Raw genomic sequence first — 17010 nt, forward strand, 5'->3', positions numbered from 1 at the left:
CTTGCCAGTTTTCTCTCCTGCCCTTCTATAGGTCCTGACTCCCCTTGCTGGGCATGTTCCACAGACACCAGCCACCCCCAACATCTCATGCAAGTAGGAATTATGCCCAAATCTGGATGGCAAGTGTTGGCAGGCTGTTTCATGAGTACTGATCCTGATTTTGCCCACACTTGCACAGATTAATCAGGATCAGAAGTAGGAATTGTAGCTAGCTAGTTCAAGCCAGAGGCATTTTGCTCAATAGTGCTTCAATTGCCATCCCCTGCTAAGGTACAAACCTGGGCCTGCTCACTGGATATGCTTGCTGAGTCAGTGAGGGGAGGGGATAGGGGGTAGGGGGTAGGGGGCGGCATGCAGTCTACATTTCAGTGAGAACAATAGACATTTTCGTTATACTAATCTTCCGGATGTGATGATGTAACGAGGAGTTTCAATCCTTTGTCACAAACATTTCACATCAACCAAAGTGGAGAAAGTACTGGAGTAAGGCAGTTCCCATCAAGTAGTAACACTGTTACATGACAATAATGCAGCTCGCACAGTTTAAGGGCAACAGTGATTGACAGGCAAATCTGACACCAGCAACAGCAGCTCCCCATTCACAAGACCTGGAGATAACAAACTCAACCATCGATTAGCGCTATACCTTCCCCTTTAATCCCTCCCTCTCATTTGATAGATTATCTTTTAGCAGATGATTTGTACAAACTGGAAAATATCAAAAACCAAAACACATGTCACCAAGTTTCTGTTGGTGGAGTTTCACCTGGATAAAAAATGATTCAAGGAACTTCAGTGCTTCTTCTGGTCCCCTTTAACACAGTCCCTCTGCTCTACAACCCTCATGCCAGCATAATTCCCTTGCTTATAATGTGAATTTTCCAAGGTGGCACTTTCTTACCCCCGCCTCCTAGAGAAATGCCTTTCTTGTCAAAATCTCTTCCGGTGAATACCTGAGGTTTCTAACTTCACAGGACACCACCTTATAGGATTGTACCCTGGCATATAGATATTTGGTGCCAGATTGCCAATTTTAAAATTTGGATTTTAACAGATACACCGTGATTATAGTGTTAATATTGCATCATAGTTGAGCTCCAAATGGAATGAACAAACTTGCATCTATATATAACATCTTTCATATCAAAATCATTTCACAGCCAATTAATGACATTTGAAGTGTCATAGCTGCTATAAAATAACCAATTCGTACGCCGCAAACTCCCACAAACAGCAACAAGATGAATGACCAAATAATGGGACCTATTACATGTACCTGAAGGGGCAGATGGGGCCTCCTCTTAAGCTCTCATCCAAAAGACAATACTCCTGATAGTACTGAGTGCTGCTTGTCAAGCTGGATTATTTACGAAAAGCCCTGGGAGCACCGCTGAACCCACAAACCTTCTGAACCAACCACCGTTTCAATCTACAAATATACTATTCTAAACCAAGGATACACAGACTAGATCAGGATCCAAGCCCATCAGTACTCCGTTCCAGTAGCAATTGTATGCAGATTTTCTGAACAGACTCCCCCTCCCAATCCTCCTTCACTTTGGGAGAAATCCCTCCCTTGCCTGTATGTCTCTGGCAGTCTGACAGATGTTGGGCATTCACCATTCAGGGAGCTGGCTGCTACACTTTCCATTTACTAGCACGTTCTATTTCATGGACACAGCATTTAGCACCAGGAATCTCAGATAATTGCGTGCCTGGCTCTGCACTCTATTTCATGGTGTTCTAGTTTCTTGATGTCAGACAACATGGAATGGTTCAGACGATCCAAAGCTAGTGAACTTCATTAAATTTGAAATGTGCATGATTGCATATTAAAAGATTCCTTCCCTACACCAGAATTTGAGGAATTTCCAACCATTATTTGGCAAAGGAAAATATCAAGACATGATTTCAGGTAATAGTCTCTCAACTCCTTATTAACAGATTCAGAAGTAAGTAGATTGGACTAAATCATTCTTTCTTGCCAACGCTGAAATGGTATCAGACTTGGTTACTGCCCTGCCTTGGGTCAAATGCAGGATTAAAGTGGTAAATAAATCAGATTCAAGTCAAGTCAAAATCCAACCAAACCTGACATGAAAGTCTTCTAGAATATGAGAAGGTTCCGGAAAACTAGTGCACTGTCTGTGCAAATGACATTTTCTTTTAAAGATCAGGGCAGTGGAGAAGAGAAATTTTAAAATCCAAAATATTTAGAAGGGGATAACCTACTGAAATCCCACAGCAAATTAGACAGAATTTTTTAAAAAAAAATATTGTGGAAATCCATTCAATCCACGAGATTTCTTTTAAAAAAAAAACAAATGAAATTATTTGCTCTCGACACCAGAGGCAAAAATCCACAATCACACAAGTGTTTGACAGTGAAAGGCCACTTTGTTGGCCATTCAGCATTTTGGATGCTTCCTTAGGCTCAGCTCCTCCCTTGCCGGCATTAGATGAAAGACCACTGCTGGTATGGGTCTGCAGAGTTGCATGGGGCTGTGCTTGGGTTCTGGCCTGTTGCAGTCAAGCACTGATTTGTGGCAGAATTTATTAGATTGTCCTTAAAAAGAAAACAAAATTCACAAGTTAAAATACTGCTTTATCCATCTCCCAAATTTTCCCATCATCTCCTGATGTTACTAACTTACACCCAGATGAGAACATGAGAACCTAGCCCTTTGAGCCTGCTCCGCCATTCAATAAGATCATGGCTGATCTGAAGTGGATCAGCTCCACTTTCCCGCCCTCTCCCCATAACCCTTAATTCCCTTGCCTACCAAAAACCTACCTACCCATGTCTTAAAAATTTTTAGTGAGGTAGCCTCCACCACTTCAACAGGCAGAGAATTCCACAGATTCACCACCCTTTGAGTGAAGAAGTTCCTCCTCAACTCCGATCTAAACTGCATGCCCCCCCCTTATCTTGAGGCTGTGCCCTCTAGTCCTGCTGTCCTTTCTGAGCGGGAAGAATCTCTCTACCTCTACCCTATCCATCCCCTTCATTATCTTATACGTCTCCATAAGATCCCCCCTCATCCTTCCAAACTCCAACGAGTACAAACCCAGTCTATTCAGCCTCTTCATAGTTCAACCCCCCTCATCTCCGGTATCAGCCTAGTGAACCTCCTCTGCACTCCCTCCAAGGCCAAAAATATCCTTGCGCAAGTGCGGCGACCAAAACTGCACACAGTACTCCAGCTGCGGCCTCGCCAGTGCCCTGTACAGTTGCAGCAAGACCTCCCTGTTTTTATATTCTATCCCCCTCGCTATAAAGGCCAGCATCCCATTTGCCTTCCTGTTCACCTGCTGCACCTGCAGACTGGGTTTTTGCGACTCATGCACAAGGACCCCCAGGTCCCTCTGCACCGTAGCATGCTGCAGCTTTTCGCCCTTTAACTAGTAATCCCTCCTACTATTATTCCTGCCAAAGTGGATAACCTCACGCTTGCTAACATTGTATTCCATCTGCCAGGTCCTCGCCCACTCGCTCAGCCTATCTCGATCCCTCTGCAGACTTTCCACACCCTCTGCACAATTTGCTTTTCCAGCAAATTTTGACACCCTACACTCAGCCCCCTCCTCCAGATCATCTATATAAATGGTAAATAGTTGAGGCCCCAGCACCGATCCCTGCGGCACTCCACTAGTCACCAACCGCCAATCAGAATAGCACCCATTGATACCAACTCTCTGCCTCCTATTAGACAACCAATCCTCTATCCATGCTAACACCTTACCCCCAACTCCATGCCCCCTAACCTTCTGAAGCAACCTTTTGTGCGGCACCTTATCAAATGCCTTCTGAAAAATCGAGAAACACCACATCCATCGGTTCCCCTGTCTACTGCACTAGTCACATCCTCATAGAAATCCAATAAATTCGTCAGACACAACTTCCCCTTAACAAATCCGTGCTGCGTCTGCTCCAACAATTCTTCTCTAGGTGCCTCGCTATTTCTTCTTTGATGACGGATTCAAGCATTTTGCCCACAACAGACGTTAAACTAACCGGCCTATAATTCCCTGCCTTTTGCCTGCTACCCTTTTTAAACAGCGGCGTAACATTAGCTGTTTTCCAATCTTCTAGCACTTCCCCAGAATCCAGCGAGGTTTGGAAAATAATCACTAAGGCATCTACTATCACCTCTGCCATTTCCTTCAGAACCCTGGGATGCATTCCATCCGGTCCTGGGGACTTGTCCACCATCAGTCCCACTAGTCAATCATGCACTACCTCTCTAGTGACGGTAATATGTAATAGTTTGGCTGCTGTCTGCTATCTGTTATCTCATCTAAGCAAATCGATCATCTAAATGACTGAGCAAGTGTGTCAATTTAGTATTCAAGTCCCAGGGATGAAATGACACTTTACTAATCCACTACACTCAGGAACTTTATAAATCACTGTTATAATCATATAATCCCTACACGGTGCACAAGAGGCCATTTTGGCCACTTCCTGACTCTCCAATAGAGCATTTTACCAGGTCCTCTTTGGGCCGAATGGCCTTTTCTGCACTTTGAGTCAGCACCGACTTTGACAGTCTTACCCCCCCCCCCCCACACCACCCTATCACTGTAACCCACACATTTCCCATGGCCAATCCTCTAACCTACACATCTTGGGACTGTGGGAGGAAACTCAGTGAGAATGTCCACAGTTATCCAAGGCTGGAACTGAACCCAGATCCCTGGTGCTAAGAAGCAGCAGTACTCACCACTGTACCGCTCCTTTAAAAGAGCTTTAATTTACCTGTAAACTAGCGAATCTAAGAACACAGCTGACAAGATCAGAATATACACCACTTGAAAATGAACTCATCTGGTACAAGTCTGGTATAAAAAACACTTCTCTGATGAGTGCGGGATAAATGACTGTCCCTTGAGTGCAGACTGTACACAACATACCAGAGTGGTTGAACAAACATTAGGTCACTACATTTCTTCAAGTGAAAGTCAGATGCTTCTCCCACATTTATTTTGCAAGAGCCATGCCTCGCAATAGAGTATGGTTCCACTTGTACTGACTCCCCAACCCTGTGTCCAAGATGTCATTCATCATCACGTGTAATCAGAGACAGCGAGTCGGTTCATTGTATTCGACCATTATGTGGCAGAGTAGGGGTGGGAGTGGGAGCGGGGAGGTGGTAAGAGAAATCATGACTGGGCCTGATGTTATCCAAGTGAGACACTCGCATTTCCTTTACAGAGTAAAGGTGACCCAAAATAGAAAAGCTGGCTGATTTTTCCCTTTCCTAGTCCAGAAGCATGGAGGTCAAACGTAATAAAGAAAGTCTGGCACTTTACATAGGGGGAGGTTTCCAGCCGTTCATGCCATCAGGATTTTCTGGACCTGCTGCAGCGAATGGAGATCTGTCCAAGCGCCAAACTCTGTCTCCACTTGCAGCTGGGTGTGAACTGCCGGTAAGAGTGTATCCAGCATTTTTTGGAAGCTTGGGATGCCCCAAAATGCTTTACAGCCAATTCATTATTTTTTTGAAGTGTTGCCACTGTGTAATGCAGGAAACGCAGCAGCCAATTTGCAGAAAGCAAGCTCCCACAGTGAGATAATGGCAAGATGGCCAGTTCATAAAATGTCCATCCACCTCCTTCCCATTCAAAATTAGCCAATTTTTTTGTGAAAATGAGAAGCAAGGTGAACATCCCAAGGCCCACAACACAGGACATAAGTAACATTGAAAAAAAAAAATACAACATGGTAAAAAGGTAAACCAAGTAGTTACAGGTGGTTAGCACTACTGCCTCAGCACCAGAAACATGGGTTCAATTCTCAGCTTGGGTCACCGTCCATGTGGAGTCTGCACATTCTCTCCATGTCTGCATGGGTTTCCTCCCTCAGTCTGAAAGACGTGCTAGTTAGCTGCATTGGCTATGCTAAATCCTGCCTCAGCATACCCAAACAGGGGCCAGAGTGTGGCAGCTAGGGGATTTTCACAATAACTTCATTGCAGTGGGAATGCAAGCCTACTTGTGACACTAATAAATAGACTTTCAGATGGGGTTCAGCACCAAGCTTAGCTTTCAAAGTCTGATAGGTTACAGGACAATGGGAAACAGAGAATGGTAAAGAATTCTCTAGTTTCAAAGTTCTGGGGAAGAATAAATTTGAGTCAGTGGCTAAAATAAAAACAAAATTACTGCGGATGCTGGATTCTGAAACAAAAACAGCTCTGACAAAGAGTCATCCAGACTTAAAACATTAGGCTCTATTCTCTCTCCACAGATACTGTCAGACTCGATGAGATTTTCCCACATTTCCTGTTTTTGTTCGAGTCGGAGGATGTTGGAGGAGTCTTTCAACACAACAAATATGCAGGTCATTTTGTATTTGTAGCTTAGCAGGAATAGAGGTGGTAGTTTGGAGGGTAATCACTAATAGAGAAAACTGAGAAAAGTCAACGCAATGGCTACTTAGTCAGTGTTTTTAAGTTTCCCTTCTTGTACACCTCATCTTCAATTTCCATTGCAGTTGTAATCCATCTCAAAATAATTACAAGAGCAGTTTCCTTATTGGGTTTGGAAAGTTTTGTCCTGCAAGTACTAAAGCCATATGGGAATCCAAGGTTCGATTTCCCAAATTTGGTGAGTTAACTGATATTAAACTCAGGGGACAGTGGAAGACAACAATTTGTCGCACTACCTCTGGGTTAGGTAAGGGAAAAAGTGAGCCCAGATTCCCATTCAGGATTTCAGGCAGTTGTTCCTGCTAGAGACATATGTGCAAAGTTTGGATGAGGGCAGGGTTGGAATAACTTGCCAATACTCTTGATAAGATTCACCTGAAAAACCACCACGTTCAAGATAAATCAAAGGCAGCCACTGCACTGCACACTGGAAACCAATCAATTTTAGAAAGCAAGGAGAGAAAGTTGCTAAACCCTCACCCAACTCCCACAAAACCACTTTCCCACCTAAATACAACACTTACATTTGAAAATTCCCAGCGTTCCTCTCCTGGTGCTCCTGTATCCTTCCTTTTGTATTTACACATCTCTAATTGAACGGAGCCATACATGGCATGAAGACACAGCTGCTTCCCGATATTGTGGCGTAGTTCAGACTGGGTTGTGTATTCAAAATACTGAAAATTTCAAGGGAAAGAAAAAAGGGCATAATATCAAGACACCTCACACATCTGATCTCTCTCTACCCCAAGCACTGATGCCATTAAAGTAGCATTATTCCAATGCCAACCTACATGACTTTTAGCCTCCTTCCTGTGCCAACTTTTTTCCCCCATCTTTCCTGAAGGCATTGACTCCTTGCCGACATATGGTTCCACAGGTGCCAGGCACCCTCTAGTATCTTGCCCAAGTAGCTGTTCTCCAGCTGTGAGCCTAGACAGCAAGTGTTGGCAATATTTGACCACCTTGTAGTTAGGGAAAGTAAGGGGAGAAGGCATCACATCCAAGTCCAATCCTGCCCACGTGTTTAATTCCAGGGATCATCTGATAAGGATCAGAGACAGAAATCTGTCTGGTTTTCCCAATTGACCAGGCATTAAACCTAGCGCTTTCCTCGTTTCAAACTCTTCTACTCACTGCCGTAATTATGTGAACCATATAAGAAGCAGCCATTACATGTTTTCTTCCCTCACTTAAACCAATTATATTTCCACTCATCTTTATCTTTGTAACCTAGTTTGAAAGGAACCAACATCAAAAACTTTCCCTTTACCATTCACAGACCTTGAATGTATCGGTGCGTCTTGATAACCACAACTGGATACGGCACTCAAAAGGTCAGATCATGACTTCCTCCAACTTAGACTCCACTGTCCTGGCTATAAAAGTTCAGCATTCCTGTTTGCTTTGTTAATAGCTGTTCTCAAATATCAATCATCTAGTTGGTAATCACCATGCAGAAACTCACTAAAGCTATTCTCAAGTGTTAATCATCCAGTCATTAATCATCATGCAGCAATTCACCTCAGCATCTTTGACAGCACTTTCCAAATTCTATTGCCGAGAAAGACAAGAGCAGCAGCCGCATGGGAACATCACCACCTGCAATTTCCCTCCCCATCCTGCCTTCGAACTTTGCTGCTCCTTCGTCATTACTGGGCCAAAGTCCCAGAGCTCGCTAACAGCACTATGGGAGCACCTTCACCACACAGACTGCAGTGATACAAGGCAGCAACTCATCACCTTCTCAAGGCCAATTAAGGCCACATCTTGTGAATGAACAGCCTCAGATCTCTGAACTTCATCCTTAGTTAACTTGGCAGATAGAGTATTAAATCACCAGGGCTTCTCCCTACTTGCAATATTTTTAAACCGATTCATATTAAATTTCATCTGCCACTGATGGGTAGAATATCTAGACCAAATTCTCAAATTGGGTTTCTCCTCCTTCCCCACACAATATTGATCGTAAAGTTGACTACAAACTCGTTACTAGTATGCCATACCAAAAAAAACAGAACACAGAATGCAGAATGAACACTGCTCGCAGGTTCAAGCGGCTGTTGCCTTGTACCTGGTTGCCTCCCATTCCGTGGCATGGGTACATTATCAGAGGCTTCCCACCGTGATTGTTTTCCCCAGCATCCAGGCAATTTTGCGTTCCCTTGTTTTTAATCTGTGAAACAACACACGACTTATCAAAAGTTCAACACTTGTTGCTTTTTACAGTCTATAACAAAATCAAATTGCAAAATTGTTGAAATGCAGTGAGGAGTGATTAAAGGCAATTAGTGCATTGATGTGATGTGGAGATGCTGGCGTTGGACTGGGGTGGGCACAGTAAGTCGTCTCACAACACCAGGTTAGAAGTACAACAGGTTTATTTGGAATTGAGAGCTTTGAGTGCTGCTCCTTCATCAGGTAAGCACACAATTGCATGAGAATGGTTATGATAATGATGATGCGAGTCTTTACAGGTACGGACAGTGCAAGTGGAGAGAGGGATAGTCACAGGTTAAGAGGTGTGTATTGTCTCAAGCCAGGATAGTTAGTAGGATTTTGCAAGCCCAGGCCAAATGGTGGGGGTTACAAGTAGTGAGACATGAACCCAAGATCCCAGTTGAGGCCGTCCTCACGCATGTGGAACTTGGCTATCGGTTTCTGTTCGGCGATTCTGCGTTGTCATGTGTCTTGAAGGCTGCTTTGGAGAATGCTTACCCGACGACTGGAGGCGGGATACCTTTGACTGCTGAAGCATTCCCTGACTGGAAGGAAACACTTGCCTGGCGATTGTCACGCAGTGTCTGTTAGTGCATTGATATTGAAATAGAAATTAGCATTGCCTGGGAACTGGGTTCGAATACAGTCCACATTGATATGATGCAGGTTTGTCTAAAGATTGCAAGGATCCTATATATCAATCGGCTGGATAGTCTGTGCCCAAGGACACTCTCAAACCAGCTATCCTTCATTAAATTTCAAACAGTTACAAAATTGTAACACTGGTGCAGCAGGGGCCAAGACTATAGCACATTTAGGAACAGGAGGAAGCCATTCAGTCCCTCCAACATTTGTTGCACCATTCAATTAGATCATAGCTGATATGTACCTCAACTTAATTTACTTAAGTCCCATATCCCCCAATACCTTTATCCAACATAAATCTATCAATGTCATTCCCAAACACTCCAACTGTCCCAGCAACTACAGCCTTGAGGGGAGAAGAATTCCTGGTTTCTAGCATCTCGTGTAGAAGTCTGTAGTATAGTTAAAAATTTACTGCGTGACTAACTACAATAACATGATCTGGGTTTGTCCACCACTAAAACAATCATTTGTAAATTTGGATCACAAACTCACTAATTAAACACACATTTTTATAGCATGCATTATATAAAGGGGACAGCCTTTAGCAACATAGGCACCAAGTAAGAGGAAAAAGGGAATGAGAGGGGTCAAGAGATACTGGAGAGACTCAAGGAGAGTGGTGCTGAAAGGAAGAAATCCCGAAGGGTAGAGTTTGAACAGTTACCAAGTAGAGCTTTCCTCAGAATATTAAGAAACGCAAAGGATTTTAAAAAATACAACTAAAAACAATTTGACTTTCTAGTTAAAAAGGGCTCTGAGGGAAGCACTGTCAGCAACTATGGACCCACGCACTCCCACCAACACAGACAAATAGATTTTTAAAAAGTGTAGGTAGAGAAAATTATTAGCTTCAAAAAGTGACAACCAGAAGTGTACAGAACAATTACGTCTGTTGTCTCAAAAGAGTATATTCAATTTAAATCGATGCTTTGATTTTTCACATCATGCAGGGATTAACTGATTTTGATTTATTGTCACATGTATTAGTATACAGTGAAAAAGTATTGTTTCTTGTGCGCGATACAGTCAAAGCATACTGTTCAGAGAGCAAGAAAGGAGTGTGCGCAGAATATAGTGTTACAGTCATAGTTAGGGTGTAGAGAAAGATCAACTTAATGCGAGATAGGTCCATTTAAAAAGGGGGCTGAAGACACAGCCTTGTGGGGCACTGGTGTTGAGGATGATCATGGAGCTGTTATTGTTGCCAATCCTTACTGATTGCAGTCTGTTGGTTAGGAAGTTCAGGATCTAGTCGCAGAGGGAGAAGCCCAGGCCCAGGCAAAGGAGATTGGATGTGAGTTTCGTGGCAATAATGGTGTTGAAGGCTGAGCTATCATCAATAAATCGGAGGCTGACTTAGGTGTCTTTGTTATCTAGGTGTTCCAGGGTTGAGTGCAGAGCCAGGGAGATGGCGTCTTCTGTGGACCTGTTGCAGCAGTAGGCAAACTATAATGGATCCAGGCAATCCGGGAGGCTGGAATTGATTCGTGTCATGACGAAACTTTCAAAGTATTTCTTGATGATGGATATCAGAGCCACTGGACAATAGTTATTACGAGGAACATTAAAAATGGGAGTACTTAAGGATATTTAATGGGATTTTGATATTATGCTATGGGTTACTAGCAGACGAATGCTTAGTACAGATCAGGGAAGACTTCTGTTAACTGGAAACTGATCAACACCTCTGCTAAAGGCGGGAGGGGAAATTCAAGCCAGTGCATCAAGGCATTTCAAAGCCTATGAACATTATGGAAAATGGAGCTTCAAAACAGGTTAGAAAACATTATTCAGAGCTTCAAGTTGATTTAAACATTTCATAGCTCCTTATTTGACCTGCCTCCTGCAAGATGGCACTGACGCCCTTCTGCATATGTGCGCACGTTCGCAGAAAACTTGAAACTGATTCTTGCCGATGATGGAAAATAGATGCACAAATTTAAATTGACTCAGAATTTGAGATTAGATAAAAGATGATCCATATGTTTAGTATTCTTATTGATTTAAAAAAAAAATGGGTGATGTTTGTGCTCCTAACTTGGGCACATTGGATCTACTAGATCCAGAGTATTGAGAAAAATTGGGAGAATCACCTCCCCATAAGGTGACCAGCTAATTTCCCAAACCATTTTTAGTCTTTATGGCTATGCCCAGCTGTTTCAGAAGCAGGAATGGAAGTTTGTAATAACTGGAGGTGACTTAATGTGGCTCCAAAGAGTTTAACAACTAATATAAGGGTTTCACAATACCAGGTTGAAGTCCAACAGGTTTATTTGGTATCACAAGCTTTCGAAGCATTGCTCCATCAGGTGAGCGAGTGTTCCGAAAGCTTGTGATTCCAAATAAACCTGTTGTGAGACTTCTTAATGTGCCCACACCAGTCCAACGCTGGCATCTCCACATCATGATCAGGGTCTGAAAAACGCACATGTCTACTCTCTTCTCCCCTGGGCTCTAACAGAAGGTCCTCCCCGACCCAGGACTCGCACCCTCGCTCCCCATTGGTCCAGCTTCTTACGCCACTCCATAGGGTCCAGCCCAATCATGTGGCCTGCAAAGGATCAACCCTTAAGGGGGCCACGTTACCACACTGCTCTATTGCATTTTGAATGGAATTTCAAGTCTCCAGTCTCTCTATACTTGCTTGCTTGTTTGAAATGTCACAGAAAAGGTAAAGAAAATTTCCTAGGTGAAAGTGGCTATTGTATTTTGCTTGGAGTAAAATAGCCCTTCGGCTTCCAAAATCCTAAAAAGAGAAACTAAATGGAAGGGGCAAGTATACACCACAGTTGAGGGAACGAGTAGAATTCTATCTCCATTTCTCGCAACGAAGCGGCACCACTGCATTTAGTTGTCAGCAAACATCACTACTTACTGCCCCATAACGCACTGGAGAAAAGTCAGGCACAAAGATTTCGGGGTACACGTTTTGCAGATACCAGGTAAAATTCTTGCATTTTAAACGCTCTTTCAGCTGAAACCTCTCCGAAAGATCTCCAAAAGTTTTCTAAAAAGAAACAGAACAACAGGTGAATACCAAGGATACTACTCTACATTGAAATGAGTCAGCAATTGATTTGGCTGCAAAGGAGAGTGGCAGAACACCTCAGTTAATTTTAACTCAAAATAGGTTTCTCCATGGCACAGAGTTGCAAGGTAACTGACAATTGAACTTGGTTTCTCTGGAAAGTCAGTTCTGATGGCTTATTGAGTTGGTTGGTGAGTTTGGATGGTTTGAGTTGGTTGGCGAGTTTGGATAGCTTGTTGAGTTGATGAGTTTAGGGGTGCTAAGAACGTACTTCACACGTTATTTAAAACTGGGCCAGGCCAGGGAAACAGTTGCCATGAGAAGTGCTGTATCCTATTATGGAGAGAGAGCATCGTGCAGAGATTCCAACTGTATTTGTATTAGTGTTCTGATCACAATGCTGTGGTTTTGCTAAATTCTGTTGCCTTGTAGTGGTTACCTCAGTGCACATAGCATCATAATGTACTGGAGGAGAAGGGTGGGAGCGAATCCAGATAACGATCCCACCAAGAATGAGGGGGAGCAAAGGGAGGAAGAGGATGAAGGAGTGACAGAAGAATTTGACAACACAATATAGATTTACTCATTGCAGAGATTAAAGATGATCTTTTGATCCCATTGGTTTATCAGTAGACTGATGTGAACAAAAAGCTTCCATCTCAAACAGCAGTTCTTTCCGAATTCTGATCAAGGGACTGTTGTCACTCCACTTCTAACTGTTCTGTGAACACTACTGAAAGTGACCCGTTAAATTAGATTTTTCTCAGAACTTCATCTGTCAACCATCAGGAAAAAGTTATATTTCCTAGTTACACTGACAAAAATGATAATAAAATGCATTATGGACACTGATATTTTCATAATATTTTAAACGTTTGCTGGACTGCGCACGTCATATCTTTATTCATAGTGAGCAAATATATTCCTGTAATCTGTCAAAGCGGATCGGTTTAATATTCTGATCAGTGTCTTGTAATGCAATGTGAAACCACATTAAATTCAGTAAGTAGCTGGCTGCAGTTGAGAAGAACTAATGCCTAGGGATACACAACTCTGTTAGAAAAGAAACTGGAATGATGGGAACAGGGTCCTCTTTCAGAAACCCTGGTTATGCAAACAGAGGGTGGGGGGGGAGAGAGGGAATTAAAGCTATAACCATTTTAAAAGAATGAACTGCAGTTTGCCCACCTCTCGGGCCATCTTCTCGGCTTGCTGGTTCCTCCTGTAAAACAGCTCCTTGTAGCCATCCATCCAGACCTCAGCCAGGCGCACTTGGTTGCGAGCAATAACCTGAACACCTTTGGGGAAGCTGTGCGGGCTCTTGGTACGAAATACATGGCCCACCACCGAGCAGGGAATAATTTCCAACTGTCCACCACATTGCCAGACCTAAACCAAAAAGGTAACGTGGTCATTAGCCAATACCAAACAGTAGGCAACACAAGATTTTAAATCAGATACACATTTCCTTTATTGGGTTCACATATTATAGCCAATTCCCAGTAATGTTGGTTTATTAACCCTCTTCATGCTACACTAAAATGTGGGAAAGACTTTTGATTTTGTAAAAATTTGCTCTGTATTCCTGAGTCAAAAATGGAGCCAATTACGATTGTAGTTGTCTCACATCCAGTTGAAATATACATTCCTGCACAAACAGTGGTTGAAGATAGCATGATCTGAGGGAGTTGACTGTGAGGAGTTACAGACTCGGGCAGTCTGAAGGAAGTGAACCATCAGTCCAGGTACAGAATGTTTACAGCACTGTGGATTAACAATGAGATCTTCCATGCTTCTAGGCTCAACCATGACTGTGTTCTGAGTATTCTCAATTTCGTCTCCAGTTGTGTTGTTTTTGCTCCCACTTCATATACTAACCCTTCACCCAAGCCTATATTGTTTTTAACTTTGGCACTAAGTTTGGTGAGGGCACCAAAGTCAGGAACCCTGTTCATCTCCTATGCACCCTGCTCCCCCATCTTATCCCACAAACATACATTGGGTATCTCCAACAATAATTGCCCCGAGCTTATATTTCATTATATTATATACCTTCCTATTAGAAACAATTTGTGCTCTGCATTAAAAACCTTTATTTTTCAGTTGTTTCCCATTTATAAAATCAGCACAGCTGAGGAAGGCCATTTAGCTCACCTTGCTTTACTATCCAAAAAGAACCATCTGTCACAGCTTACCCTCTGATTTCAGCTTCTCTGCCATTTGGCTGATGGCATCCTTTATTCTCTCCACAGACAGCTCTTAGAAGTCTTTTTCCCTGGTTTCTGTGGCTATGACTTATCTTCATTCCCTCACCCTGCAGTATAAATATCTCCCACTATTTTAGCTCTGACAAAGAGTCATCTGGACTTGAAATGTCAGCTCTCTTCTCTCCTTACAGATGCTGCCAGACCTACTGAGATTTTTCCAGCATTTTCTCTTTAGATTCACGAACCTACAATCTGTCTTCTACCACAAGTAACCATCCATCACAGTCTTGAGCGTTTCAATCATGCCTTTCGCAATTTCAGGATGTCTCAAAGCACTTCACAGTCAACGAAGAACTTCTGAAACGTAGTCATTTGTTGTACGAAAAGCAGCAGCCAATTTGCGCACAGCAAAAATCTAGATATATTAGCGACCAAATAAATCGGTTCAGGGATAAATATTGACCAGGATACCGTGGAGAACTCCCCACTCTTCTTCAAAAAGTGCTGTGGGATCTTTTACACCCAACCGAAGGGCCAGATGGGGCCTTGGGCGAATGCCTCATCAGAAAAATGGCACATAATATGGCATTCCTTTAGTATTGCACTAAAGTGTCAGCCCAGAGTATCCAAAAAGAGTCAATTCTTTCATGTTTCACAGAATAGACACTAATCACATCCATCTGCTAATATAGGCATCAAAAGCTTAATTACAGCTATGCAGTTTAGGTTCAGAAAATTTATTCTTTGGAATGAAACACTGACATTAATGACACTGCACAACTGCGCCACCTTCTGGTGGATCTTATCTCAGCGCCTCAAATGTCTAACCTAAAGCTCAAGCTCCATCAATTAGCCCAGACATTCCATGTTGGTCGAAGTGGTTAGAAATGCTGCTACCCAAAACAAATTATTTTTCAGATACAACTAGTATACAGCAGTGTTTTCATAATACTTCAGAAGATTAAAGCTCATTCCATGTTCACCAGCCAGCTTAGAAAAAGACAAGTTCAAGTGAGCAAGTTGTCCTTCCAAGTCCAAGCAATGCCACAACATTAATGGTCTTATTTCCCCTCACCGGCAAGATCTGCTCTCCCTTCGTATCATCCGTGTATAGTATTTGTGCAACTTTACCTCATTGGAAACGAGGATTGAAAGATCCTGTTCCTCTTCAAATCAAAACACAGGATTAAATGCTTTCCCTTTAGCGCTTCAAAGATGTGCAGGTTAGGCGGGTTGGCTATGATAAATTGACCCTTAGCACCAGGAGGATTAGCAGAGTAAATACATGGGATTGCAGGGATAAGGCCTGGGTGGGATTGTGGTTGGTGCAGACTCAATGGGCTAAATGGCCTCTTTCTGCACTGTAGGAATTCTATGTGTGCATTTCTCCTCTATTTATCCTGCCACCCCACTACAAACTAAAACTCAGCCATTTAAACAATATTTCCTTTAGATTTCTCCTCCAAATAATCCTAGAAGGAATAGGTTGCAGAATTAGCAAACGTTCCTGAATCTTCCCTAAAAGTGCACTCAGGGACATTCCCAGTCAGTTAAATGGCATTTTGCTTGCTTGGTTTAGGGGGTGATTATTAGGAGGAGCTGAAAGAACAGAATGGAGAGAACAGATATGGGTGAAGCAGCAGCTGGGGATTATGCAGGTTCCCGAGAAACAGCTGGGAAAGATATTGTCGGCATTGATGTAGGTTCACTAATGTCCTTCAGGGAAGGAAATCTGCATGCAACTCCAAACCGACAACAACGTGGCGGACTCTTAACTCCTAGCAAGCCACTCCAATCAAGAGAAACTGGGGAATAGCCAACAAAGTATTGGCCTTGCCAGCAATTCCCGCATCCCTTGGAAAGAACTACAAATAATTTAGTGGCTTTAACAGAAAAAAAAATCCAAAAGGCACTTCTGAGAAGTGTAATCAGATAGAAATGGACAAAGTGACAAAGAAAGAAGTGGACCTACCAGGATAAACAAGACTTGCTCTTAAAATATATAAATTTCATTTTCCTATAACAGATATACAGGATCATTCATGACCTCAGGACATCCCAAAGTCCTTTCAATCAAAGAAGTAATACTGAAGTGTAGTCAATGTTATAATGTAGGTAATTTGCGCACAGCAATCACCACAAACAGCAATGAAATAAGCAGATCAGATGAGGGATGACACCTATTTTAGATTGAGTTAGTACACCAAGAATTTGCCTGCCTTTTTTTTTTGAATAATGCTGCAGGATCTTATATGTCCTCCCAAGGGATCAGACAGTGCCTCAGTATAATGCCTCAACAGAAAGATGGCACCAACATTGGAGTGGCAGCGTGGATATATGAGCTCAAACCCAGAAGCTGGTGACTGCATCATTATTACTGAGCTAAGGCCAATCAAAACCTGTCAACTTGTCTTGATAATCTACCTGCATTCATCAGGCACTGAAAGCACAGAGACGACATTGAGGATTTTCAGAA

General features: G+C 42.8%; 1 protein-coding gene across 3 annotated transcripts in view; it reads right to left on the reverse strand.

Annotated features, from left to right (window-relative positions):
• Window positions 1–336: 336 nt before the first annotated feature.
• Window positions 337–17010, reverse strand: part of LOC145361859 (polypeptide N-acetylgalactosaminyltransferase 6-like) — a 78557-nt gene continuing 61883 nt past the window's right edge. For all 3 annotated transcript variants that reach the window (XM_080217843.1, XM_080217844.1, XM_080217842.1), the window contains exons 7-11: window positions 13516–13716; window positions 12175–12306; window positions 8506–8607; window positions 6956–7108; window positions 337–2566 (exon numbers count right to left, since the gene is read on the reverse strand). In XM_080217843.1, the coding sequence (XP_080073969.1) occupies window positions 2456–2566; window positions 6956–7108; window positions 8506–8607; window positions 12175–12306; window positions 13516–13716 (699 nt within the window). In that variant the 3' untranslated portion in view covers window positions 337–2455. The remainder of the gene's footprint in view (window positions 2567–6955; window positions 7109–8505; window positions 8608–12174; window positions 12307–13515; window positions 13717–17010) is intronic.

This window comes from Carcharhinus amblyrhynchos, chromosome X (genome assembly GCF_965287045.1).
Source record: "Carcharhinus amblyrhynchos chromosome X, sCarAmb.v2.hapA, whole genome shotgun sequence".
NCBI lineage: Eukaryota > Metazoa > Chordata > Chondrichthyes > Carcharhiniformes > Carcharhinidae > Carcharhinus > Carcharhinus amblyrhynchos.